This window comes from Aegilops tauschii, chromosome 3, assembly GCF_002575655.3.
Source record: "Aegilops tauschii subsp. strangulata cultivar AL8/78 chromosome 3, Aet v6.0, whole genome shotgun sequence".
Taxonomy (NCBI): domain Eukaryota; kingdom Viridiplantae; phylum Streptophyta; class Magnoliopsida; order Poales; family Poaceae; genus Aegilops; species Aegilops tauschii.
The window spans coordinates 619,807,497-619,833,019 of NC_053037.3; the positions used below are offsets into that span (position 1 = coordinate 619,807,497).

The following is a 25,523-nucleotide window of genomic DNA, read 5'->3' on the forward strand; positions in this document are numbered from 1 at the left end:
GTTCAAACCATCTCCTGGGCCTGCGGCACGGCCCACTCGAGTGAAGACGAAGCCCAGCTAGAACGCCGGCCCGGAATGACGTCCTAGTTTAAATACCACTTGTAACGTTCGGATAGAGTTGGCTTGGAATTGGACGGCGGCCTCGGCCGATTGTAACTAGCTGTAGCAGTGATGGAGGTTGGGAGGATAAACACGCTACCGAATTCTCCATTTCGCCATGAAACCTAGCTTCCTCTCGTAGAGCGATCGCGACCCTTACACTTGGTATCAGATTCGGCGGTCCTGGCGCTTCCCCAACATCACCACGAGACGCGTTGGCGGGGAGAGTCAGGTTGCAGCAGGGAGAGTCAGCATCATTGATTATTCAAGGGTCACCTGCATATTCAGAGGTGTCATTGTCATTAGCTATGACCAGGGAGGAGCATAACCTCTTCCCATGTTTAGAAGAAATAGACATACGGGAGTGTGACAGCTTAACAGGTCCTCCACATTGCACGATGCAAAACCCTGTCATCCCTACCAGACGGGCCGCAAGCATACTCATCCCTCCAATATCTTGCCGTTAAAAACTGCCCTGACATAAAGAGTCTCCCTGCATGCCTGCAGCAACGGCTAAGCTGCCTCGTGTCAAAATTTCTAGATGCCCGTCATCAAGGTACGCACGCGCCAGTTTGCTTCTCTATTGATTTGTGATATCTCAGCAACAAATTCAGACATCCTGTCCTTCCACATATACTATTCCCTCCGTTTCAAAATATTTGTCTTTTTAGAGATTTCAAATGAACTACCACATGCGGATGTATATAGACATATTTTAGAGTGTAGGTTCACTCATTTTGCTCCGTATGTAGTTACTTGCTGAAATCTCTAAGAAGACAAATACTCCCTCCGTCCGAAAATATTGTCATCAAAATGGATAAAAAATGATGTATCTAGAACTAAAATACGTCTAGATACATCTCCATTTATCCATTTTGATGACAAGTATTTTCGGACGGCGTACTACTCAAGCTGGATCTGTTTGTTCTAGCTTTGGTGATTTAGCTTAGTGAGCTCATATGCGTCATCTCGGTGGTACCCACCACTACTGCTGTACAATTAAGAGGGTCCTGTTTCATGATTTAGCTTACTAGTTACTACTTCCCCGTCCCAAATAAAGTGTCGTGATTTTAGTTCTAATTTTGTTCTAGTTTGAACTAAAATCACGACACTTACGACGGAGGGAGTACTTACTACTACACTAGAGTAGAGAGTGTTTAATCAAGTACTTCGATAACTGTAAGAGCACACACCAAAGAAAAGGATAACAGCATGACTAGTACTACAACCCAAAACTGGAGTAAATATTAATTCGACATAAATTCTTCATCTCTTCAGTGCACGTTTTTTTCTATGTAAACTTTGATCTGCATTAATATACTTAACAATTTTCTGTGACATCATTTCTGAAACAGAGCCTGCTGGTCTTCTGAAGCCCAATACATGGAGAAATGCCTTCCACTGAGACAAGTGTGCTGTCGATAACTTGATATGTGACACCATGCATCACCATAGAAATCTACTACCAAGCAGCAGCTGGGCATTCGATTCGATTATAAGCACGGGCCGTATTCTGAGCTTTCTTCTGGTGTTAATTGCGGGCGGCTCCTTCGCGGAACTCTTTCCTCTTCTAACAACATGTTTGTATGAAGTATGCGTATTGCCACGCTTTCAGTTAGCTACATTCATTGACATACCTAGAACAGACCGGCTGGAACTCAGATATATAGATGCCTCTACTAAATAGACTAGCTGTTTCCTCTTCTGCTGTAATTAAGCCGAAAGGGAGTCATAGAAACTTGCGTCGTCCCCTCCCCTCCCCACGTCGCTCCCGTGTGGCGACCGGGGGGGGGGGGGGGGGGGGGGGGGGGGGGGGGGGGACCCTAGCCGCCGGCTTCGGGCCCCCTCTCGTCCCTTCTCTCCCTCGCCGCCGCCGGACCACGCTGCCGGGCAAAGCGCACCGGCGCCGGTGACGGCGGGGCTCATCTTCATCCCGCTCGGAGGCTGTTGGTGCGGGGCGGCGGCGGACGGCGGTGCTCTGCGCTGGTGCGGGGCGCGGAGGCGCGGCGGCGGGCCCTGGCAGCGGGGTAGCGAGGGCTTGGTGGCGGCGCGGTGGGCTGCACGGGGCGGCTCGCGCTCGTGGCTGCGGTGGCGGCCAGGTCTGGCGGTCCGGCGGTCCGGCGGACGCGGACGACGCGCGGCGCCTCGCCGGCGGGCGCGGGAGCTTCCACTGCTGTGTGCAGTGCAGTGGTCGGGCTCGCGGCGGGCGCGCTGGCCGTCCTCCAGTCGGGGCTCCCCTGTTCTGGCCCCTGGACGGCGGCGAGCGGCGCGGGGTGGCTCTCCCGGTGAGTGCTCTTGGCTGCGGGTTGGCTTCGCGCTTCTTGTCGATGGTTGGGCGGGCTGCCGTTGGTGGCCTCGCGTCGAGCTGCGGCGGGCGCCATGGTGAGGCGACACGGGGGTGTGTCCGGTGGGGAGTTCTCAGGAGGGATGGGAGGCCCCGATGGCCACCCGTCGCCGGTGCAGGGGTGCACCGGTCCGGATGCGTCTGCTCCTCCTCCCCCTTTCCTCGGCTGTGTGCTCTTTGTTGGGGTTCTGGCGATATTCGAGGCAGGGCGGTTGCTGGCATCTTCATAGGCGGGGGCTGCCAGTCAGGCCAAAGCCAAGGCCTTTGGGTGTTCACGGAGTTGCTTGGATGCTGGGCGGCGGCCCTGGTGGCGGGAGACGCGGTGTTCGTGGGCGGAGCGCGCGTCTTGGGTGCGGTCGGGCAGCCATGGCCACGTAGGTGGCATGGTTGGTGATGTTTGGCGAAGCATGGTGGCTTGGTAAAGGGTTAACACCGGAGTACATAACTTGCCCGGTCTTCTCCGGCCGACGGTGGCGGCGCCGCGGGCGTCGTTTCCTTCATGAAGGCTCCGTCGTGGTGTTCTCTTCTCTTCATGTTGCTCCGGGTGAAAACTTGATCTCCGAGATCGGGCGGTGGCGACTTTCGGTGTCGTGCCCTTCTTGAAGGCACCGCCTTGGAGTCCATGCTTCGCCATTGTCCCGCTTCACTTCTTCTCGGTGGCTAGGTCACGGAAGGTCCTCGTCGGCCCCAAGTGTTTGGTAGTGTGCTTGGTGGTCGATTGGGTAGTGTTGCGGTGCATCGGCACTCTTGTATCTTGTCTTGGGTGTGTGTGGTGTGTGGGTGGTTGCGTGTTGTACTCGGTTTTGTATTTCTGGTCGTTGCTTTATATATAAAGCGGGGCGAAAGCCTTTTTCGGTAATTAATCCGAAATCTTATATTAGTCCTGCAACTTTTCATTTATGCTATCTCCCCAGATCTTGATGTTGATCTGTGATTCTTTAGCTCGAGCTTCCCCTAGTTGGGTCAGGCCTGCCTTTTTTTTCTCTTTTTTTTTTCTGAAACTGCGCAAAGATTTGCAGCATGTATTAATAGAGTGTTTGTGTTACAAGCCTGAAAATACAAATTTGATTCTCTCCCGGAATAATGGCCCCTAGCTTTTTGCCGCCCGCGGCTACCCAAAGTGAAGCCCCAAGCTTGATGTTGTTGAGTAAGATCGTTGGCAGAGAGGACTTGTTGGTGGAGAGGACTTGTTGCGAAATACTCTTGCATTTTGTTCATTGTAGCTAGAAAGAAACAGATCATTGAGAACAGGGGGCGCCCTGTTGGTTAGGCTCGCAAGGAGCGAGCTAGCTCACCTGTGTGGTGTTTAAACATTCATTATATAAAAATATCTCTTTAAGGACTGGTCTTGGATGGTCTTTTTCTAAAAAAGAAACAAATTCATTTGGGCGGGGCACCACTACCAAAAGTACCCTCAACCCCGCGTTCATAAATACAAAACATTTTACATTTTTCCAATTGTATATAGACACGTTTTAGTATGTTTGTTCACTCAATTCGGTCCGTATGTACTTCATATTGAAATCAAAGTATTTTATATTTGTGAATGAAGGGAGTACTAAATTGCTTGGTTTTGCTTGAGTTTTTAGAAAGAAACAAATAATAGGTTACGACAGGTGCTTTGAACTTCGGTGAGAATAAGATTATCTTACACTGATACTTTGACAAAGTCAACGTCAATGCTCATCACTCAAATAGATAATGTAAAATAGGCCGGAAGCACTTTTTACATCATCGAGAGGACAAATAGTTTTACTCGAGATTTGCTCTAGATGTAAAATAGGGCACAACTGATGCAAATTTGCATCACTTGATGCTCTAGAGTAAATTTTACATCACGTGGGGATCATGCGGCTCGAGCAAAATTTGCATCACCAGAGTGCAATTTTTACATCACTAAATGCTCCAACAGATAGTGCAAAATAGAACACCCACAAGAAAACAACCGTGATGTATTTTTACAACACTTATTTTGCATCATTTGTTTGAAATTGAAGATTTATGGTGATTAAAAAACCTCTGCTGCAATGATGAAGGTATCACTCGGCTGCTCGATGCGCTCCGATGGCTCGTGACCCGGGACGCGTAGCACGCCCCATTGTTGAGTTGATGAAGCTACAGAAAAATCTCCCCAAGAATAAAAATAAAGCTACAGAAAGAATACACGAACTTTGGTGATGATAATATATGGGCTTGGGCTGGATTGTGGACCGGCCCGGCCCGGCCCGTATTTACCTAGAGTGGACTTCTGTCATCCTCACTCTCAAATCCGCCGTACTCGAAACAAGCGGCCCGTATCCAGCCACGCATGTCCTCCGCCGGCGACGGGGAAGACGGCGGCGGCGCCGCCGCCGACACGGTGGTCCTGGAGATCACCGACGCAGCAGCATCCCCCTCCTCCGCGCCTCCACCTCCCCCCATCCCAGTCTCCGCGCTCGCCGCCCCACTCCCGTCCCCGACCGTCCTCGCGGTCCGCGCCGACCGGAGCAGGCTCATCGAGAGCTCCTCCTACTTCCGCGCCCTCCTCGGCGGCAGCTTCAGGTCAGCGAACGCCCAGCTCCCGAGCTAATGATTCATCTCCCAAGCAAGCGACTAAGCGAGTGAGCTCGATTTCTCTGAACGGTGGCTGCAGCGAATCGGGCAGCGGCTACGTGCGGATCAGCTGCGACCTCGCCGCCGCCGTGCAGGTCCTCCGGTACCTCTTCGAGCCCCCCGCGAGCTTCGCGATCTCGCATCACAACTTCCTCCCGCTGCTGGAGGTATCCATTCCATCCTCTTGTGCGTGGGCGCCGTCTAATCCTAGTGAAATCAGCAACTTCCTTGTTCTTGTCAGTAGCTCATCCTAGTGAAATCAGCATGCTCAGAGTTTTTCTTTTGAGCCTTGAATGCAGCTTTCATGTACTAATGTTACCAATCAGCTCGAGTGCTTGAGCTCTGTGGTCATTTGGATGATGCATTTTGCTTACTTACGGCTTCAGTTATGTCCTGCTGTGGTGCTTAGCTTCTGATGTGGGGGTGCGATGATGTCTTGTCCGCTCAGGGTGCTCTGTTTCTCGCTGTCGAGAGCCTTCTAGTGGACTGTGAAAGGTGGTTCAGAACCGTGAGATCTCGAAATCCCTCCATGGTGGTACCGTTGGATTTCATAATCGAGGCCTGGTACTTCGCTCCAAAGCATGGTGAGTGTGATGTTTCCGTAATGGTTTTCTTGGAAAAACGTTTTGCTCATATGTTTTTCTACTTTCTATGTGGTTGTAGGGGTTACTTTTGTTGAAGACGTATGTCCAGGATATCTAGCTCAGAATTTTGTAGGTACAACTATACTCTGTTTCAATGTTGTGTGTCTTTCTGTTTTCAGTGTTTGGTTTTGATGTGCTCATACATTATTGCGAACTCCCATTATTGCTTCCACTAGCAGTTTAAGATTAATGAACCGTTCTGGGTTTCAGTGTTGATGACTTATTATCTCTAGTTGACTTCTAAAAAAAAAGTTTGTCCCACTTTTTTAGACGTAGAAGCTCACCAAATTGAACCCATTAGAGAGGAAATATGTCTATATGCAGTTCCATCTACTTTTAGTCAGGGGTTGCTTTAGGTCAAACTTGATGATTCTGCATGATTTTAACATGAATGAAACATCCTTTTTGCATCATGCATAGTTAAATAAGCTATTGCCTTTTCTTTTCGAAAAAAAGCTATTCACCCTTAACATCTGGCATTTGTTCTACTCTGTTGCTTATTTTTTATAGGTAAACATATGACGTACCATGTCTTTGCTTTATTCGGCGCTGTTTTCTATAAGACATCCCAATTTTTCCGAAATTATGTTTTTTAATTAATGTGAGGCCAACTTACCTGTTTACTAGAAGTGAGGATTACTAGTTGATTAGAAGTGCATATGAGAATTCTTTGTAAAAACAGGCCCATTATGTTCTTCAACAGTTATCGCTCTGGCATGAGATGTCGCTCACTTGTAATTACTGTTGTGCGAATCTCATGCAGGTACAAGTTATCTCCAGTAGGTCATTTGTTCATATACCTTATGATCTGCTGTGCTCCACCATTGAATCTCCAAACCTGACTGTGGATAGGTCTGTTTTTATGTATTTTCAATGTTTTTTCTGTGGCCAGATTGCTATGCTTTCCTCTCTGCTGAAAAATGGATTTCCTGACCATTTCCAGTGAAAAGCAATTGTGTGAAGCAATTTTATCTTGGGTTTCCGCAAGTAGGCAATCCTGTGAACAATCAGTCTCCAACTCAGCAGATAACCAACTCTCCCTTCTTAGCAAGGTGCACCTTTCTGCAACATGAGTATTACCTGACTTGTGGCATCAAAGCTTGCTGCTACATTGGCATATTTATTGACTATGCACACACATTTGTAGTACAATTTGGTTGCAGATGTCTGGCCATGTTCATTGACGTATATAATTTTCTTTTGCAGGTTAGGGTATGCCTTTTACCTTTAGGATTTGCAGCAGGTATGCCTCCTTGGTTTGGAGCACTTGTTTTATGCAATTTCATAATTTATCTTTCTCTATATTACAATCCCCACACTTCTCTTTCATGCATTATGTTCTGACTCTTCAATCCTACTTTAGGTACAAAGAGAAACTGCTTTGAATTTGGGAACAATGCTGTATGTATGATTCTTAATCTGCTTAAGGACAGTTTGCAAACTCTACTGCATACAGTTACCGATGACAACTTGGATAGTTACCGTATTCGATTAACAGAATACTCCAAGGTTTTCCTCATACCCACTTCCGTGCATTATTGTTGCCGTATTAAATCTGAAACATCTAGAAATTGTGGTCTTTAAAAATGACTATTTTCCTCTTCTTGCTTCGCAAAATTATAATACTACGTTCCCAACTGGGTAACCATATCCAAACTGGGTACAACCTCTTCATAAATTTCCATCTTCGAACGACTGTTGTATATGTACTATCCATTATATGGCACTTTTGAAAAGCTTTAGGTTGAATATAAATCTTCTTAGAAGCTTCATGTGATTCGATATGACAGCTGGAATAATCTTGTGCTGCATTCTGAATTTTACTTTGGTTCTCCCTTTTCCGGATATTATACACTACTTTTGAAGATGACTTTGTTTTGCAGAAAATAGTACTTTCGGGATGTCCCCAGTTAACTACGCAATTCCTATACATATCGGCGCTCCCCACTGATCTAGATGCTGTATTTAAGAGAACTATAGTGAGCGATGTTAACGACGGATGTTTGAACCATTACAATGGGCTGGTGAAGAAGGCTAAAACCTTGTCATTTAGAAATGTACGCATTGTGGATCTCTCCAAATGTCCAAATGTACATTTTGGTGCAGTAATTTTATGGATGAAGTGGACATTTCCAGAATTGAGGACGTTCATAGCTTCCTATTGTTTACTCTTTCAGTTTGAAGATTTGCAGTGTTTGTTACTGAGATGCCCATGGATTAATGAAATCAATTTGAGTATTGATACAAGCATTATACTATCCAAGTACTCGATTATATCTTCTAGATCTGAAGTACGGCGTGACGTGAATCGAAATCTATCTAGCTATTACATGCAAAGTGGATTATATGGGACCTCAGGAAACCCAGTTTTCTCAAATATATCAAAATTGATACTGGAAGGCCGAAATGATATTACTGGTATGGGAAATGTCCTGTGATTTAAAAGTATGCATATTTTATTTGCGACCTTGTAACTGGGTTTCTTCTTATTTTGTGTCTGTCTTTGTGTACAGATATGAACTTGCTGGAGATATCCATGCTGAAAAGCTCTCTATGTTATATAAACATTAAACATTGCACCCTGTTGACAGATGATGGTATATCTACACTACTGTTGAATTGTAGAAAAATGCACTCGATGGTTCTTTCTTATACATCGTTTGGAAATCATTCAATTCAAACCCTATGCTCATTGGATCCTTCAGATAGCTTTTCTTACCATAAGGATGAACATGCTCATGTTATGGCATTTAGGTTGCAAGAATTGCATCTGGAAGGCTGTGAAGGTAATTATTAAATATTTAAAAATCATACCTTTTGTTCCTTATCCAAGGTTCTGTTGCAACTGAGCAATGACTTGGCATGATTAATCTGGGTAATGTGAGTTCTTCTATTTATAGGTATTAGTTGTGCTGCTATGTCCCAGCTAGTGAGTAATATGAATATTGTGAAGTCCTTATGCTTAAGGGAGACATCACTTGCAGATGGTGCTCTCTGCAACTTTGTTGGCTCTTCACTTGAGTATCTTGATATTTCGGAGACTGTGGTATGATTTTTTTTGAAAGAATGTCATTTTCCTAATAAATATTGTAATCTTCTTATGAACGAAACACTGTTTAGTTGATTGAACAAATATTGAGCTTGGAACTATAGACCAACAATATTACAGATTTTCCAAATATTTTTTATCAAGAACACATAACAAACTGTAGACCCTTTGAACGTAGGATTTTGATGATAAACTTTTGTGCTTTTATATTTGAATGACAGGACTATATAAAGTGTGTTGCTCTGATGGCTGCAAAGGGCAAACTTTGAAAGTGCAGTGCTAGTTCACTGTTAATCAGTTCTTTTATTGTTATGGCATGGCAGAACCATCACTGTGCACACTAATATGATAATATCTGGTTCTTATGTTTTTTTTCCTGGGACGAACTTACAGGTTTCTATGGTCTCATTGGCACCAGTTATACGAAGAAACTCTAATTTGAGCTGCTTGAAAACAGCTGGATGCCGTAACCTGCTGTTTGAACAGGGTGAGGTACAATCCACGAGTGGTAACAAGTATGGCAGGTTTCTTCAGGAGATAACCAGTACGTGCTATTTGGAGGATGTAGAAATGGGCTGGGCATTTTGCCCTGTTCGAGTTGATGACCTCATTCCTTCTTTTAGTAAAGTAAGGAGGATGACAGTTGGCCTTGGCACAACATTACCAGAGAATATCCTGCATGCTCTTCCTGAGATCTGCCCGTTTCTCGAGTCTTTGGTTCTTAGGTTTCAGGTGTGCCCTCCTCTGTACTATTAAATAATATAACTACCTGTTCCTTTCACTGTATAATGATTGTATGATCTGCATCCAGGTAATCTCTGACAGAGTTGTAAGAAATCTATTGGAATCGTCAACAAATCTTCAGGTGCTCTGCCTGCACTATTGCCTCGGCAATTTGACTTCATTTAGCTTTCAAACAATGGCACCAGCGTTAAGAATATTACGGCTCCAGTGGGTTACTCCATGGATCACAAATGATGATCTGACAATTCTTACACAGAATTGCAATTTAGTTGAACTTTTGCTGTCTGGTTGCAAACTCCTTGACACCAGTAAGTTTACTTTAAGTTCATTATATGAACCCATTTGTTATTTCGTTGATTCGAGTTTTTCTTGACCCACAGGCTCTCAAGAGATAATCTCTTCTGGGTGGCCAAACTTGGCATGTTTACAACTTGAGGTATGCATGAACTAACTGTGGTGGCGCACGTGCGTAAAATCATATCCAAGGGTGCCAATATAGATAGGGTACCCTCTGACCCTACTTAGCTCAACCAATTGAACTAAAAGTTTCAAAAATGAAGTGAATTCTGAAAATGTAATTCATTTGGTTGAAGTAAAGAGGGTCGGAGGGTAGACTCAAGGTTCCAAATTTACATGCCTACTTATATCTGTATGGGGGTACTTTATATCTATAGTTTTTATTTGGACACCGAAACTGTGGATTTCTCTGCTAAATCCAGTCTCTTACGGACCTCATGTTTGTTGATATACAGGAATGTGGTCAGATAACACTTGATGGGGTTGATTCTATTTTAGATTGTAAAGCTTTGGAAGAAGTCTTACTTAGGCACACCGTGAGTATGAAAAACTCCATACCTATGTTCAATCGAGCCATCACAACTAATAATCCAGCGGAAGAAGCAAGAATTTTACCCTCAAAGATTCGAATATCCTCCTAACCAGCTTAAAGTAGTTCGAAGTGTGAAGAGTTTTTTCTTCTGAATCTTGAAAATGAAAACTGCAGGGTAGAGGTATTGGAAGAACCATTATAACAGATGCTATCAGAGAGGTAGGTACCTACATCCATCTGCCTGCCTTCTCCAATCTACAACACATTCAGCCTTTGCACCACTGCAACCCATCACTAATTTGCTCCCCATCGCAGCTACCGCTCCTAAGGAAGCTGGCGCTGGATCTCTGCGACGCGTCCGAGGGAGGCTACGACACCCCGAACGTGAGAATTACAGCACCCCCAAAAGATTTCCCAAAGCAAGCTACTCGGATAGATTCAGAGAGGAGAGGATCTATGCGCTGACATGTTTTGCCGCTGTTTTCGAAGGTTCCGGAGGGGAAGATGATGAGGAGCGTGAGGATGAGCAGGTGCAAGAAGTCGGCGGCGGCGGCGAGGTCGTGCTTTGGAGAGGCGTCCTCCTCGAGCTCGAACCGGAAGCCGGTGCAGCACAGGGAGACCATCGTGCTGGAGTGGAGCAGCCGGCAGCTGACGACCACCGTAGTGGAAGAAAGACTCTAGTCGTGTAACGGAACTTCTTTCTTTCTTTGGAGAGAAAGACTGTAGAACAATTTATCTTTACTTGCATAATCGTCCAATTATTTGGCAGAGAAACCGGGAAAATGGAACAAAAGTGTTTTGTGACGTTGTTTTGAAGGTTTTTATAGTAATATGAATGGCACGTTTTTTTTACAGATATGTTAACCTAGACGCATGTTAGCTAAGCTTTACCTGAAATATCATCATTTAGATGACAGCCATGTATTTTTTTATGTTATTGATATACAAAAGGAAATATGTCAATAAATGTGCTATGCTGGTGCGACACAATAAGGTATATGTAAGTACGGGATTTGAAATATGGCCAAAGCAGCTGGTTTGCCCGAGTGGTTAAGGGGGAAGACTTAAGATCTTCTGCAGTCAAGCTGCGCGTGGGTTCGAACCCCACAGCCAGCACTCCGCCGAATTTTATTTTTTTAATCTTTCTGTTTCTCTATTTTTTTATTAAATGACCATTGTCAATTTATTTCTCTTTTTTTTTAAAACCACTGTCAATAATTTATCTTCTTTTCTATGATTGAAGAGGAACACCTCAAGAAAGAAAAAAAAAAATACTCGATGGAGAGGATCACAAACACTCGTCTCAACCCACCGCACCAAAATGATGTGTGGCACTCCGGCCCTGATGTTTTTCGATGGCAATTTCAATCAAGCAAGGATGTCAAATTTCAGTCACACGCGACAAGTTTCTGTCAAAAATAAACTGAAGCATGAAAGTTGACATGCTTGACAAGTAAAGTTTCAATCCTTGCGTAACTAAACTTATCTTCTAAATGGTTCGTAGTTGCCATGTGTTCGTACCCGACGTGTGGCACTTAACGGAATCCTAAATTTATATTTTTTTAGGGATGGGGAAAACTGAGGACCCAATTAAAAGAAACTCCAATGTGTTTCACAGAAACGGACTTCACCATATGTTCGGAGACATGTCCGGACATTTCTGCGAATGCGGATAGAGGCGAAGGCCGTCCAACCGCAATCACTAAATGTCCGCCCCTGGTTCGGCCTCCTCCATTCGACTTGCATATCTAGATCAATACTAATTTAAGCATATCTTTAATAATTGCAAACATATGTAATCATAGCCAAAAGGCATTGGATGTTCAATAAGTTTTTACATCCAATCGATTTCAAAAGTTGTCAGTCTGGTTGTCCATGCCAAAGACCTTCTTCAGATCCCAGCTCGGCTGTCCGTGGCAAATACCTCACTCTTCGGCTGGTCCGACACCCTCCACTTGCATGAAGCGCTTCAACAAGCCCGCAAAGTAAGCAAGGACAATCTTCGCACATCGAGATCTAAGTCCAACGTCTAGGAAAACAATGGATGATCAACAAGTTGCAACAAGCCACAAATCGATCGAATGATGAACACATAGAGCAACAAGCCACAAAACTTATAAGCTCTTGGATTGGCGCTTCACATGGCCACTGGGGTTTCACTTGATTGTACCCTGCCGGTCTACATCCTAAGCACTCCGGGGTCTTGGGCCCATCGCCCGTTGCACTCCGGGTCGTTGCGTGCAGGGCGGGTCCAGGCTCCACCACTACAAGGATGGTGCCGGCCCAGCCATGCTGCAATGCTGAACGAAACGTCTGACAAAGCTTCGGCTGATACCATATGATGCCGAGGCCCATAAGTATTCCCGCGTGGTGGTTAGTGCGTAACGGCCAGAGGCCAACTCAGAACAAATACCCAAACCTTTAGTGTATTAGGAGCTCGCGAAGACAAGCAGAGACTCACGATCGATGTGACCCCGCCGCCCCGTCTCGTGGACTTACGACAAGGGCCTAGAATGCCCGGCCGTGCCACGTAATTATCTCGCGGGTGCTCTCTGGGCCCGCCCGACTTTCACATCAACTCGCGGGTACCCCTCAGGGCCGACCCGACTTCAACAATGGTCCCAAGTAAAGTTCAGGTAACCGTGTGTCCATAACATCAAGGGGGAATCTGAGGAACCGCCCTCGATGGAATCCACTTGATGTAATCATCAAGCTGAACTTAGGAGGAATCACCCTCGAGGTTCACACTTGAGGTGTTGCACGACAGAGTCGTATCGGGAGTGGTGAAAGAGGAATCACCCTCGATGACCACGACCGAATAGCTACACTACATAGTCATCATCAGGAGTGCGTTACGAGGTATCACCCTCGACACTCGATAGTAGCTCTGTAGAGTCGAGCAACAAAAGGGGCGTGATGTGATGTGAGGTGTCGGGTCTGGTCGTCGATCACGTTGATCAAGTCGTCGATGATGAAGCAGGCGCAACAAGGACAAGGTGGGGGTCACTGATGGATCACTAACCAACCTATACTAAGCAGTTTAGGATAAGCAGGTAGGTAACAATGGCAGGTACAAAAGCAGGCTATGCATCAGAATAGGAGCAATCAATTACAGTAGCAAAATCTAATGAAAGCAAGAGAGAGAATGGAATGGGCGATATCGGAATGATCAAAGGGGGGGGGGGGCTTGCCTGGAAGGTCCGCTGAAAGGGAAGAAGGGTCGTCGTCGACGTAGTCGATCACAGTAGCATCAGTAGCGGTCTCGAGGTCTACCGGAGAGAAGAGGGGGAAGAAACAATAAATACAGAGCAAACAAGTGCAATACTATGCATGAGAAGACAATAAGCAGCGCTAGGGGTGTTCTAACACAGTGTTACACGATGCCGGCGAAGGGGGATAACATCCGAGAAAGTTTTCCTGAAGTTTGGCATTTTTCGGACAGATGAATCAGAGGGGGAGGTTGCATGTTCGCTATGCTAGGGACGTGTGGAAGACGAACGGACTGCGTATTCGGATTCGTCTTGCTATTCTGAGCAACTTTCATGTATAAAACTTTTTCATCCGAGTTACGGATTATTTTCTATGATTTATCGAAGTTTAAAGCATTTTCTGAAATTTCTGGATTTAATATAAATTCAAAAATAAAAGGATAAAATGCTACAGGTACACAGAGAGTGTACCCAGCAGTGTGTGTATGTGTATGACATGTGGGGATAGGGGGCTGAGTCAGCAGCCCAGTCAGCAGTCAAAGTTTGACTATTGGTTGGTCAAACTGACCAGTGGGTCCCCACTATCAGTGTGACAATTTGTTAACATGTTTTATTTATTTAAAATAGTCTAATGAGTCAGCGGGGCCGTTATGTCAGTGACCTATTTAACTAACAGTTTAAAGTCATTTTAATTAGTGGAGGGGCCCCGCATGTCATAGGGTCAGAGGGGGTTTAGCGTTAAATAGAGGGGGGGGGGGGGTTAGTCGTTAACAGCCCGGGGCCCACACGTCAGTGGCCCAGGGCGCGGTGGCGCGCTGGTGGCACCACGCCGATGACCAAGCACGTGGCGGAGGGGTCCGGAGCTCGCCGGGAAGAACCCTACAGGGTGCCCAAACGGGCGCAGGAAGGTGTGTTCGACAGCAGGTTGAGCCGAGCATCCATTCGCGGCGTCAGCGGGGGCTGGAACGGGCTGCACCGCCGGCGACGTCTAGCGCGGCGGCCCCGGCGTTCGGGCGTATGCGGATCCGTGGCCACGGGGATTGGGGAGGCGCACGCGTGCACGCATTCGACTCCTGGGAGCACTAGGAGTTCGCTGCGGGGTTCAGACGCGAGCTGCGGGGCTTGTGGCTACGACAGCGTTGCTATAGACGGCGGCAAGCTTGCGGGCGCGGTGGCGGGGCTATCCGTGATAGAAAAATGGAGGGGGCAAAGGGGAGCGTGCGTGTGTGCTCACAATGTTGACGGAGGCCCGGGGACGCTGGAGGAGCCCGAGGAGGAAGTCGAGGGGGAGAATTGATTTTAACCCCCCTGCGCGCTCCACTTCGATCTTGTACCCCCATGTTCGTGCGACTCGCTCTGAGCCCCCTGTTACGACTCGTTCTTTGCTGACTGCCCCCTTCCTGTTGTTATGCGTTCAGTTTGCTACTAATGAAAGAAAAACTGGTCTGGTAATATTTCTATTTGACGAAACTTCCCTCAAGACCCCAACACGCTAGATAAAAAAACCCTCATGCGAGACAGGGCCACCAGTTCGCTCGCGCCCCGCCGTCGCCCCTGCTGCTCCGCCGTCGCCCCTGCTGCTCCGCCGCCCTCCATTGCTGCCCAAGGTAAGGCAAGCTTCCCCCTTCCCTTTTCCATGGAGTTGGTGTAGTTCCCCTTGTATGGACGTCTAAATCTTAGAAACCCTAGGTACTGAGGGAGATGGGGATTTGAGTGAGAGGGGTTGGATCGGCAAAGGGGTGTGATGGATCTGAAAAGGTAACATCATATTCCCTTGTTTTGGTTTGATGTATGCATGAGTTTTGGTGTGAAATTTCTGATTTTTTTGTCTATATTGAATAGGATCGATGCAATGTCTGTGCATGATTCTAATCAATCCAGTGTGACAAACCTAACCACGGGGATGGTCTCGTGCAATGAAGTAGAAACCGTTGGTACCATTGTCGATTGGTCAAGTCTTGTGATCGAACCTGAAAATGATGGGGATGAAAAGGGGATTCCGGATGAAAAGCCGGCGGACGAGAAAGCCATGTTTGCTCTGTTGGGTTTGAAAATAGAGGAGGGCAAGGGAAAAACTAACCTTGGTCTTGTTGTCACTCCTACTCCTGATTATGACTTGCATGATGTCAAAGGGGCAGCTATTGCTGTTGATGATAATGCTCCATAGGAGCCACTTATTGCGTGGGATGAACGAAAACCAAAGATGGATATAGGGACCCCTTATCCTGATATGGCTTTGTTTAGAAAGGCTATAAAACAATTCGCTATCAATGGAGAGTTCGAATATGGCACTAAAAAAAATGAGCCGGCAAGGTTTTGGGATTTTTGTAAAGGTCAATCCATGATAGGCCAACCTTGCAAATGGTCCTTAACTGCTAGTTGGCGGAGAGACGAAAATTGTGTGATGGTAATAATCTTTGTTTCTTTGGAGAGTTCGAATATTGCTTTGTTTCTTTGCTTGTCATTGTAATGACCTTTCGATTTGAATCATTCTTTGTTGTAGGTTGTGAAGCATCAAACAGAGCATATTTGTAGTTCAACGAGTGGAAAAGTGACTAGCATGACAAGTCAATCTTGGGTGGTTGACAAGGCAGCAACTATGCTTAAGAAAGATCCAACCATTGGTGCTGTGAAGATACTTAAAGAGTTAAAGGAAGAGCATATCCTTACCTTAGGGATTACCATAATCTGTTATGGATGAGGTGCATGTTCAATCCTGACATCAAGTGTGACTACATAAATAACAATCTTGCTCAGTGCTTTAATTCTTGGGTGCGAGAAATCAAGGACTTACCGATTGTTCAGCTAGCTGATAAGATTAGAGAGATGATTATGGACCTATTTAGAAAGAGAAGAATGATTGGAGAGAAATTGGTAGGGAAAATACTGCCATTTGTCATACACCAATTAAATGCAAAGACTCGAGGACTAGGACATCTCAAGGCTAAAGCATCAGCTGATTGGAGTGGAGAAGTGAAAAATGTTAACAAAGGGGATGAAAGACATGTCGTCAAAACACTCACACATGAGTGTACATGTCTGCAATGGCAGCACACAGGCAAGCCTTGTGACCATGCACTAGCCTTCATAAATGTTTTGCAAGCTCGCAACTTTGTGAACATGGAGGATTATGTGCACGAGTACTACTCAGTTAGCAGATTCAGGGCAGCATATGAAGGTGTAATTGAGCCCCTTACGGACAAGAATCAGTGGCCACATGTTGATACAGGCTTTGTGTTGTGTCCACCAATTCCAAAAGGCAAGAAAAAAGGTGCTGGAAGAACAAGAAAACAGAGGATGAAGAGTTGGTGGGAAGGTGGATCAAGGAAGGGATCATTGAACAAATGCAAAAAATGCGGGGAGGTAGGACATAGAGAAGCCGGCTGTCCTCAAAATGGAACAAAGAAACGGTACAAACTAATACTTGTTGCTGTTTTCTACCTATAACACCATGGTTCTTTAACATGAAAATATCTCTAATTGCTTCTTTTTGTAGGAAAAGTATGGGGAAAAAGAATCCATCTTCATGGTTTGATGTCTCAATTAGCAATGCGATTCCATCTACACCAACCAAGAGCAAGAATGTTGCCACTTGTAGCAGTCCTGGAGCTGTGACAAGAAGCCAAGCTGCATCTCAAGCTAGTCCTGGACCTGTCACAAGGAGCCAAGCAACATCTGAAGCTGCTACTCCACCACCAAAGTCTCCAGCAAAAGGAAAGAAGAAGAAAATGACTCCAAAGAGGAAGAAATTAGGCGATCTGTGATGAACTCGTGTTATTGATATGTGTGTGAGGTGGAGACTCACTTTATTGTTCTGTATGTGAGGTGCAAACTCTCCTTTTGGTCCCTGTGTAAGTGAGGCAGAGACTCACTATTATTCTGCTATGTGTGTGAGGTAGAGACTCACTTTAATTCTGCTGTGTAAGTGAGGTGGAGACTCACCTTTATTTGTTGTCATGCAGTTCTGTAGAACCTTGCTGAACTTATTATATATGCTATCATAGAATCATTGTGAGACTATATTATTTGCATTCTGTTCGTTTGAAAGGCTATACATATACAGCAGAATTATACTTCTTTTTTTCTGTGAGAAACATAGCACAGTTGAAGCAAATCCTGTCATTTGAGAAAAAAAATTGTTGCTGGGACATCCAGACTAGGTACAGAGATCCTTTTAAACTGAAGGGTACTTCTGTCCATTCTTATTTCTGTTTGATGATTAGATACTAACCAATGTGTTAAACAGGCAAAAGGGGGTTATTAGCAACCACTAGACGGCCGGGGGGGGGGGGGGGGGGGCTCAGAGCGAGTCGCACGAACATGGGGGTACAAGATCGAAGTGGAGCGCGCAGGGGGGGGGGGTTAAAATCAATTCTCCCCGAAGTCGAGGTTGGGGTGGCGTTACGGGGCCGTCCGGCGCCGTGTGGCTCGATGTATATGATGAGGATGACGCTACGGTGTTCCTGGATTTGTCGGCGAGGCAAGGGGTGGACGGTGGCCGCGGGCTTCACCGGAGCGAGCCCATGGCGGCGCTCGGCGAGGAGGGATCTGGCGAGGGGGGGGGGGGGGGGGATGGAGCGAGAGGGTGTGGGGGAGAGGGGGCAAGTGGGGGTGAGTAGGAGTAGGGGCCGAGGCGCCAGGGGGAGGTGGAGGCCTTATCCACGCTGGGGCGCCGACGGCGAGGTGGGTTCGGCGGGGACGCGACTCGGGCGCGCACTGGGTCGGGTGAACAGAGAAGACGACCGGGGGGAGAAGATGGGATGGGCCTGGTCGGGTGGGCCGAGGCCCGGGGGTGTAGGGGGCTTTTTCTTTCTTTTGCTATAGCCTTTTCCTTTTTCATTTTATTGCCTCTGTTTTCTTTTATTTTAGGGCACTAAGCCACTTTATAAAAAGTTGGTTCACCACCAATATTAAGAAGTGAATATTTGTCACATGATCAACATTTTAGTTTTCATGTTTGTGAACTTTTGGATTTCACTTAGTATTTGAATTTGAATTTGAACCGGATTGAATCTAAGCGGGATTTAGCAACAGTAAGAGCGATGACATGGCATCATCAGCAGGGGATAATTGTAGCTTTAATTATCCGGGCGTCGCATGAACCATGCCAATCAATTTTCTGCCGACTTCACCATCTAGAGCAGAGAAAGCATCCGCTCTGTCGAGTAACCTTCATGTTATCTTCAGGTCTTGAACACGAACTGAACGGCTCCATGAAGCCCTATGCTTCTACTTCTGTACATACAATGGAGTTGAACCGGAGTTCATAATAAGAGTGAAGAGACGTTTAAATAGCTGAATTTACCTGGGGCAGACGGCCGACGATCTTGCGGAGGTACCACTTCTGCACGAGGACGGTGGGGCACTGCTCGTTGGTGTACATGAGGCCGCCGAAGCTTCGACTAAGGCGACATGTGCGAGCTTCTCGAGTGCTTGTGGAGTGACCGCATCGCTCTCGATCGTGTCAGACCTGAAGCTGACCGCGGTAGGGGTGTAATCGTCGCCATCGAGAAGTCCCTGCTAGATAAATGAGCCCGTAAGTGCTGCCGTCGAAGGGATGCCACAAGGACGAAATGGCGACGAGATGCTGAGGAATCGATGGTGGAAACCGGGGCGGGATCGCGCTGCTAGATAGCTCGAGGTCTCCTCTTCCATGAGGGAGCAGAGCAACGGGAAGGACCCGACGCCACTGGCGGCGGACGTGAGGTGGCCTCCGGCCGCGCTGCCGATGAAGACATAGGCGGGCACAACCGTACCGTGTTTTTGACGGAGCAACCGTACCGTGTGATCGAAGATGTTGACATGACATGGGTGGGGCGGCGGACAGCGGCGCTCTGGCGGGTTGCAGGGACTGGTCCAGATGGCGGCGGTGGACCAGAGGCTGGAGGCGGCAATGCACCACCGAGGAGACGAGGGATAGGCTGGGGCTGGTTGTGTTTCAGGGTTGCCTCGCGAGGGCTGGGCTTGGTGTGGTGAAGAGAGAGAAGGGCTACTGGGCCAACTCGCGATTGGGCGTAAAAATTGATCGGGAGGAAATAAACCGGCTGGGACGTGGTTTGACATAGGAAAAAAATCGTTGGTGGGGGTTGGCGATGTGGATCGACTGAGAGGGGTGGGAAACGAACGAAATGAGCAACGACCTAAGCACTGAGGCATTAAGAGTAGAGACAAAAGGCAAATATCAAGGCATTAGTAAAGTTAGGATTTAGAATTGATTGATTGTCATGAAACTGAATTTATTGATTGGTAACGTGCTACCGTTTCTTACCCATTTGTAACTTGTCTAGTTAGGAAATTTTGAAAAAGTTAGGAACATTTTTACTGTGAGGGTAAAAAAACCAATATGAGGAGATATGGTGGTGGGGTGTGAGACGAAAATAAACCAGACAAAAATAAACCAGGCAAAATATAACTAGACGAAAAAATTGTAGACGCAATCCTACCAACTACTTCTTTAAAAGTAGAGAATAGCTATTGTTTTTAGAAGAACTACATCTCTGCAGTCATTTTCGCTTTAAGACAATGATCATTATCTACTGCTTAGTGCTTACTATCAATGTCACTCCGTTCTTATAAGTACATGCTTTGCAAGTGCTCCATTCCTGTCTTTGGAGTCAACAGATCCTCATTATCGGGGACATTGATTCATTTGATATTTCTGAAAATCTACTAAGTTAGCATGTGTTGGTACGGCTTACTCCCTCTAATATTTTTTAAAAGGCTCCCTCTGATAGTCTTTGTACATCTATTTCTTTTTTTGCCAGATTTACTGCAATTGGGGATAAAACGGTCGGTCTGCTAGTAATTAGTAAGAGTGGCAGATAAGCTACGGCCCACAAACGGCATTACCCATTTACTGCTCTCTCTCTCTCTCGCAGATAAGCCTCACAAAAAAAATCTAAGTACTCTGGGCTATTAATGGAAAGATACTAAATCATTCCAACTTTCATGCATCACTCCGCACAATTAAAAGAGACAAAAGGAAGAAATCTGTCGACAGATATATAGCAAACCCCTAAAATAAATTTCCCATATAAAGTATATGCCTAGATCCATTACACACATGATCTTTTTCTTGCGTGGAACATACTCCATAACCATGAATCACACGTCAATTAATAAACTTGATCTTACTATTTCATACGCAAATTTCCATTTAATGTTTGGAAACGTACTCCTACAATCTAACAATAGGAAATAAATCCCACAAAGGACAACTTCCTAACGGCGCATTTGTATTTTGCTACCAAATTTCGGAAACTTGTGAGGTGTAAAAGGACAGAAATAATCTAAAACACACTATTTCCGCGCTCTGGGCTATTAATGGAAAGATACATAATCATTCCAATTTTATTGCTTGATGTTTTCTGCACGGGGCTGTATTCTCTCGATCTGTCTAGCTATATATATGTGTATGAGTCAGGTATTGATACCTCATACCTAGCAATTCTGGCCTGTAGTAGAAGAAATATTTCTCATCCACAACCATCATTGACGTAGGATGGACAAGTACGTCATTCACATCCTTGCAGTAGCTCTTCTGTTGCATCTCGTATGCTATGCTTCTGTTGTGCAATGTAAGAGCACGGTTATTTCTCTGGCCTTTCTTTTATTTCCTGTTAAACTTTTTGCTTGTTTGTTTACCAATTCAGAATTATTTGCATAACAGTGTTTCATTTGTTATTCCATAGGCCGAACCATCGCCGACATGGACAATGAGAAGGTCAAACTACCATATGGGTTGTGCGGCATAGAAAAGTGGTGCACCGGTGCTTGCTTCTGTTGCTTCACAACTCCGTATTGCTACAGTTCAAAGGATGAGTGCCTGCAAAACTGTAAAAATTCCGGGCCTTCAGAAAGTATTCTAGCGGCGAAGAAAACCACTCCTTTACCTGATTCTTTTCCAGCATAGTCAAATTGTTTTTCATATTAATCTGTCCCAGCATGTAATGCCTTATGCAAGCAAAAAACAGTTTGGAATAAGAGTATTACCTTAAGCTAGCAATACTATGCTTTTGTGCGACATGTGCCACATCAAAGTTGTACATTGGGCATTCGAACATCAAACCACCTTTTTCATACATATATTTGGTCCACATGCAAGTGTGTTCGTGTTTTGACCCTCTCCCGCGTTACTCTTTTTGCCAAATTTATAAACAGCACACAAGTTGGATGTAGAAACCGTCTGCGATTGAGTACGCAACAGACACAGTTCGGTCAGACTACCCTTGTGCCACGCCCGTGCCCTTGCAGTCACTCACATTAGCACAGTAGATTAGGCTCCATGAGGCTTGCCTCCCGCTCTTGAAAATATCTACTGCCTCGTAAGCTCAAAAATATCTACCGCCTGGAAGGTTTTAATGTTTGATAGCACATGATTAGTATGTGCGGACCGTGTGCGATGTCTGTTACTCCCGCTCTGCTGCAATCCCTTGATTCAAATTTTCAGTAACCCCGGCATTTTAGTCCCGCCTCTGCATCCCTCTCAATCTCAAAAATATCTGCTCGCTCTTGATTCAAATTTTTAGTAGCCCCGCCTTGTTACTCCCGCCTCTGCATCTCTCGTAATCTCAAAAATATCTGCTCGTCCTTGATCCAAATTTTCAGTAGCCTGTAATTTTACTCCAGTACTCCTGCCTAGTAAAATTTTCAGTTGCCGCGGTATTTCCTTAAACACCACCTTGCCCCCCCTCCACACACTCCTCAAAACCTCCGCTCACACATACACACACCACCCCTCCCTCGCTCGAAACCATTGGTAGGTCGCCGCCATCGCCGCCGCGGCCGCTGCCTCCATCCTCAACCTCTGCCTATGTGCCGGGGAGCTCGAGGAGCCAATGGCCCAAAAGAGGTTTATCGCGGCCTCTTTGCCCGACGCCGGCGAGGTGGCCACCGAGGTGTCCCCGTCGTCCTCCGCGGGCTCTTTATCGATCCGCCGTCGTCGGTCGCCCGATCCGCCCGCCGCCGCGCCCCTACGCCGGTTCTAGGACTTCCCCGTCCTCCCTCGGGCCCGGCCGCCGACGAGGTCCTACCCGGGGATCCGGCAGCAGTGGTGGGGGACGTGGGTCGCCGAGATTACGGATCAGGAGACCCACACTCGTCGGTGGCTCGGTATCTTCCACACGGCCGAGCACGCGGCCATGAAGTACGACCACTGGCAGGTCCGCTACCAGGGCGCGGTGGCTAGGCTCAATTTCTCCTTCGGCACACGTCTGGTCGACCTCGTTCCGCCGGAGCCAGGGGTGCTGAGCTCGGCTATGGAGCGGGAGGACCGCGAGCCATGGGAGCGCCTCGAGGTCGAGGCCACCGACGAGGCCTACATGCAAGAGCTTCGCCGGGAGCACCCGGAGCTCGTGGAGTTGGAGCGGGTGATCTTTGCCGGCGCGGAGGGCGGCGAGGTTATCGTGCTCTCCTCCAATGACGAGGTCGAAGGAGGCGAGGACGGCGGCGCGGAGGGCGTTGAGGTGGGCGGCGAGCACTAGTGCAGAACCGGGCTACAACACCAGTTCGTAAGGGCCTTTAGTGCCGGTTCTGTAACCGGCACTAAAGGGTGGGGACTAAAGGTCCCCCCTTTAGTACCGGTTATGCACGAACCGCCGCTAAAGGGCCACCACGTGGCATGAGCCGGCGCCGAGGGCGGGGAGACCTTTAGTACCGGTTGGTAACATCAACCGGTACTAAAAGGTTTGGGGGGTTTCGGGTTCAGGGTTTCTTTTTTCCTTTAATTTTGTGTTTTTCCATTTAATTCTTGTTCGTTTGCTGCTATTTTACGATACTACATATTGTACACGTTATGCATATATATATAAAAATAGAATTCCTCGTAGAACCGATCATATATATATATATATCATCGAATGTCTCGCACCACCATTCACACATATACATGTACGTATATATATACAATTTAGTAAATACAATTTCTCCTACATGGAGGCATTACTGCGGTAGCAGGTAATGGAATTCTCTTCTAGGATCTATGACCTGGTCGAGCAAAAATCCCGCTATTTCCTTTGCAATTGCTTGTACGCGATCCATTGGTAGGAGCTTCTCCCGCACCTCATTGAACTGTTAAGAAGGAGATCAATATGCATGTATTAGTTGTGTGACTAGATATCGATAATGATGTAAAAATTATGTATAGTGTTCTGGCAAACGTACCCATAGCTGTCTATCAGATGTGCTCCTTTCGGACGTCATCATGCAAATGTTCTCGCAAACGTAGTATGCACATAAATCATTCCCCGGCTCCTGCTTCATGGCATGTACGAGAATAGAGTTCAATCAAATAATAATTAATCAAGCATGATAATTAATGGTATTGAAACTAGAATTAAAGAGATTACATGGTAGCTAGCTAGCTAGTACTACTTAATTAATTACCGTGGGTCGATACCAATACAGATTTTCTCTGAACGGGCCTGGAACATCTTTGATGAACTTTTGCCAAGCCCTGCTGGCCCGCCGGCCAAGAAAATGAATAAAGCAGTTATTAATTAGTTGATATCAGGACATATATATAATGATTGAAATTACCTGTTGAATATCCCCTTCACGATTGAGTACTCTTTAGATTTTTTAAGCAGTGAGTCCAATACTTCAACTTTTCCTTCTTCAACTTTAATGTCTAACAAGATCCAGTGGTACCTGCATGCGCACGTTTGCATGTATAAATTAAGCGGGCATGTGCATAACACTCATCAACTAACCCTAAACCCTATACACTTATTAACATCTAGCTAGTAACAAAAACAGAATTTGTAGTACAAGACAGTGTGACCCACTGGAAGTTGTAAGGAAGTAGTATATCTCCATTGGTATTGAGGCGCTTCAAGAACTCTAGTATGTTATTCTCTACTTCTTGTTTATAATATTGAAATGACCATGTCTCTTCATTAATGGTATTTGGGTCAATGATGTTGGGGAACGTAGTAATTTCAAAAAAATTCCTACGCACACGCAAGATCATGGTGATGTACAGCAACGAGATGGGAGAGTGTTGTTCACGTACCCTCATAGACCGAAAGCGAAAGCGTTAGAACAACGCGGTTGATGTAGTCGTACGTCTCCACGATCCGACCGATCCAAGTACCGAACGCACGGCACCTCCGAGTTTAGCACACGTTCAACTCGATGACGTCCCACGAACTCCGATCCAGCAGAGCCTCGCGGGAGAGTTCCGTCAGCACGACGGCGTGATGACGGTGATGATGATGCTACTGGCGCAGGGCTTCGCCTAAGCACCGCTTCGATATTACCGTGGATTATGGTGGAGGGGGGCACCGCACATGGCTAAAAGATCAATGATCAATTGTTGTGTCTCCAAGGGGTGCCTCCCTCCCCGTATATAAAGGAGTGGAGGAGGGGGAGAGGCCGGCCCCCTATGGCGCGCCCCATGAGGAGTCCTACTCCCATCGGGAGTAGGACTCCCCCTTTCCAAGTAGGAGTAGGAGAGGAGAGGGAAGGGAGAGAGGAAGAGAAGGAAAGGGGGGCGCCGCCCCCCTCCTTGTCCAATTCGGACTAGAGGTGGAGGGGGCGCGCGGCTGCCCTGGCCGCCCCTCCTCTTCTCCCACTAGGGCCCAATAGGCCCAATAAACTCCCCGAGGGGTTCCGGTAACCCCCCGGTACTCCGGTATATGTCTGAAACCTCACGAAACACTTCCGGTGTCCGAACATAGTCGTCCAATATATCGATCTTTACGTCTCGACCATTTCGAGACTCCTCGTTATGTCTGTGATCACATCCGGGACTCCGAACTACCTTTGGTACATCAAAACACATAAACTCATAATACCGATCATCATCGAACGTGAAGCGTGCGGACCCTACGGGTTCGAGAACTATGTAGACATGACCGAGACACGTCTCCGGCCAATAACCAATAGCGGAACCTGGATGCTCATATTGGCTCCTACATATTCTACGAAGATCTTTATCGGTCAAACCGCATAACAACATACGTTGTTCCCTTTGTCATCGGTATGTTACTTGCCCGAGATTCGATCGTCGGTA

General features: G+C 46.6%; 1 protein-coding gene and 1 non-coding gene across 7 annotated transcripts; both read left to right on the forward strand.

Moving 5' to 3' along the window:
* The first annotated feature begins 4,655 nt into the window (after positions 1 to 4,655).
* On the forward strand, positions 4,656 to 11,153 carry LOC109731742 (BTB/POZ domain-containing protein FBL11). 6 transcript variants are annotated; one of them, XM_040386050.3, is made up of 19 exons: positions 4,656 to 4,984; positions 5,076 to 5,202; positions 5,484 to 5,619; positions 5,699 to 5,748; positions 6,443 to 6,531; positions 6,623 to 6,731; positions 6,886 to 6,922; positions 7,043 to 7,188; positions 7,563 to 8,097; positions 8,193 to 8,276; positions 8,385 to 8,465; positions 8,580 to 8,725; positions 9,122 to 9,460; positions 9,540 to 9,780; positions 9,853 to 9,908; positions 10,225 to 10,305; positions 10,476 to 10,520; positions 10,617 to 10,685; positions 10,791 to 11,153. In XM_040386050.3, the coding sequence occupies exons 1-19, from the start codon at positions 4,752 to 4,754 to the stop codon at positions 10,980 to 10,982; spliced, it is 2,796 nt and encodes a 931-aa protein (XP_040241984.1). In that variant the 5' UTR covers positions 4,656 to 4,751; the 3' UTR covers positions 10,983 to 11,153. The 6 variants fall into 6 exon arrangements, with proteins under 6 accessions (XP_040241984.1, XP_040241985.1, XP_020146507.1 ...); XM_040386051.3 differs by having other exon boundaries at positions 8,664 to 8,725; XM_020290918.4 differs by having other exon boundaries at positions 7,563 to 7,736; positions 7,857 to 8,097; positions 8,193 to 8,465.
* A 180-nt stretch (positions 11,154 to 11,333) lies between these two features.
* Positions 11,334 to 11,417, forward strand: TRNAL-UAA (transfer RNA leucine (anticodon UAA)). The gene has a single exon. It is a non-coding gene; the product is annotated as a tRNA-Leu (tRNA).
* The last annotated feature ends 14,106 nt before the right edge of the window (positions 11,418 to 25,523 follow it).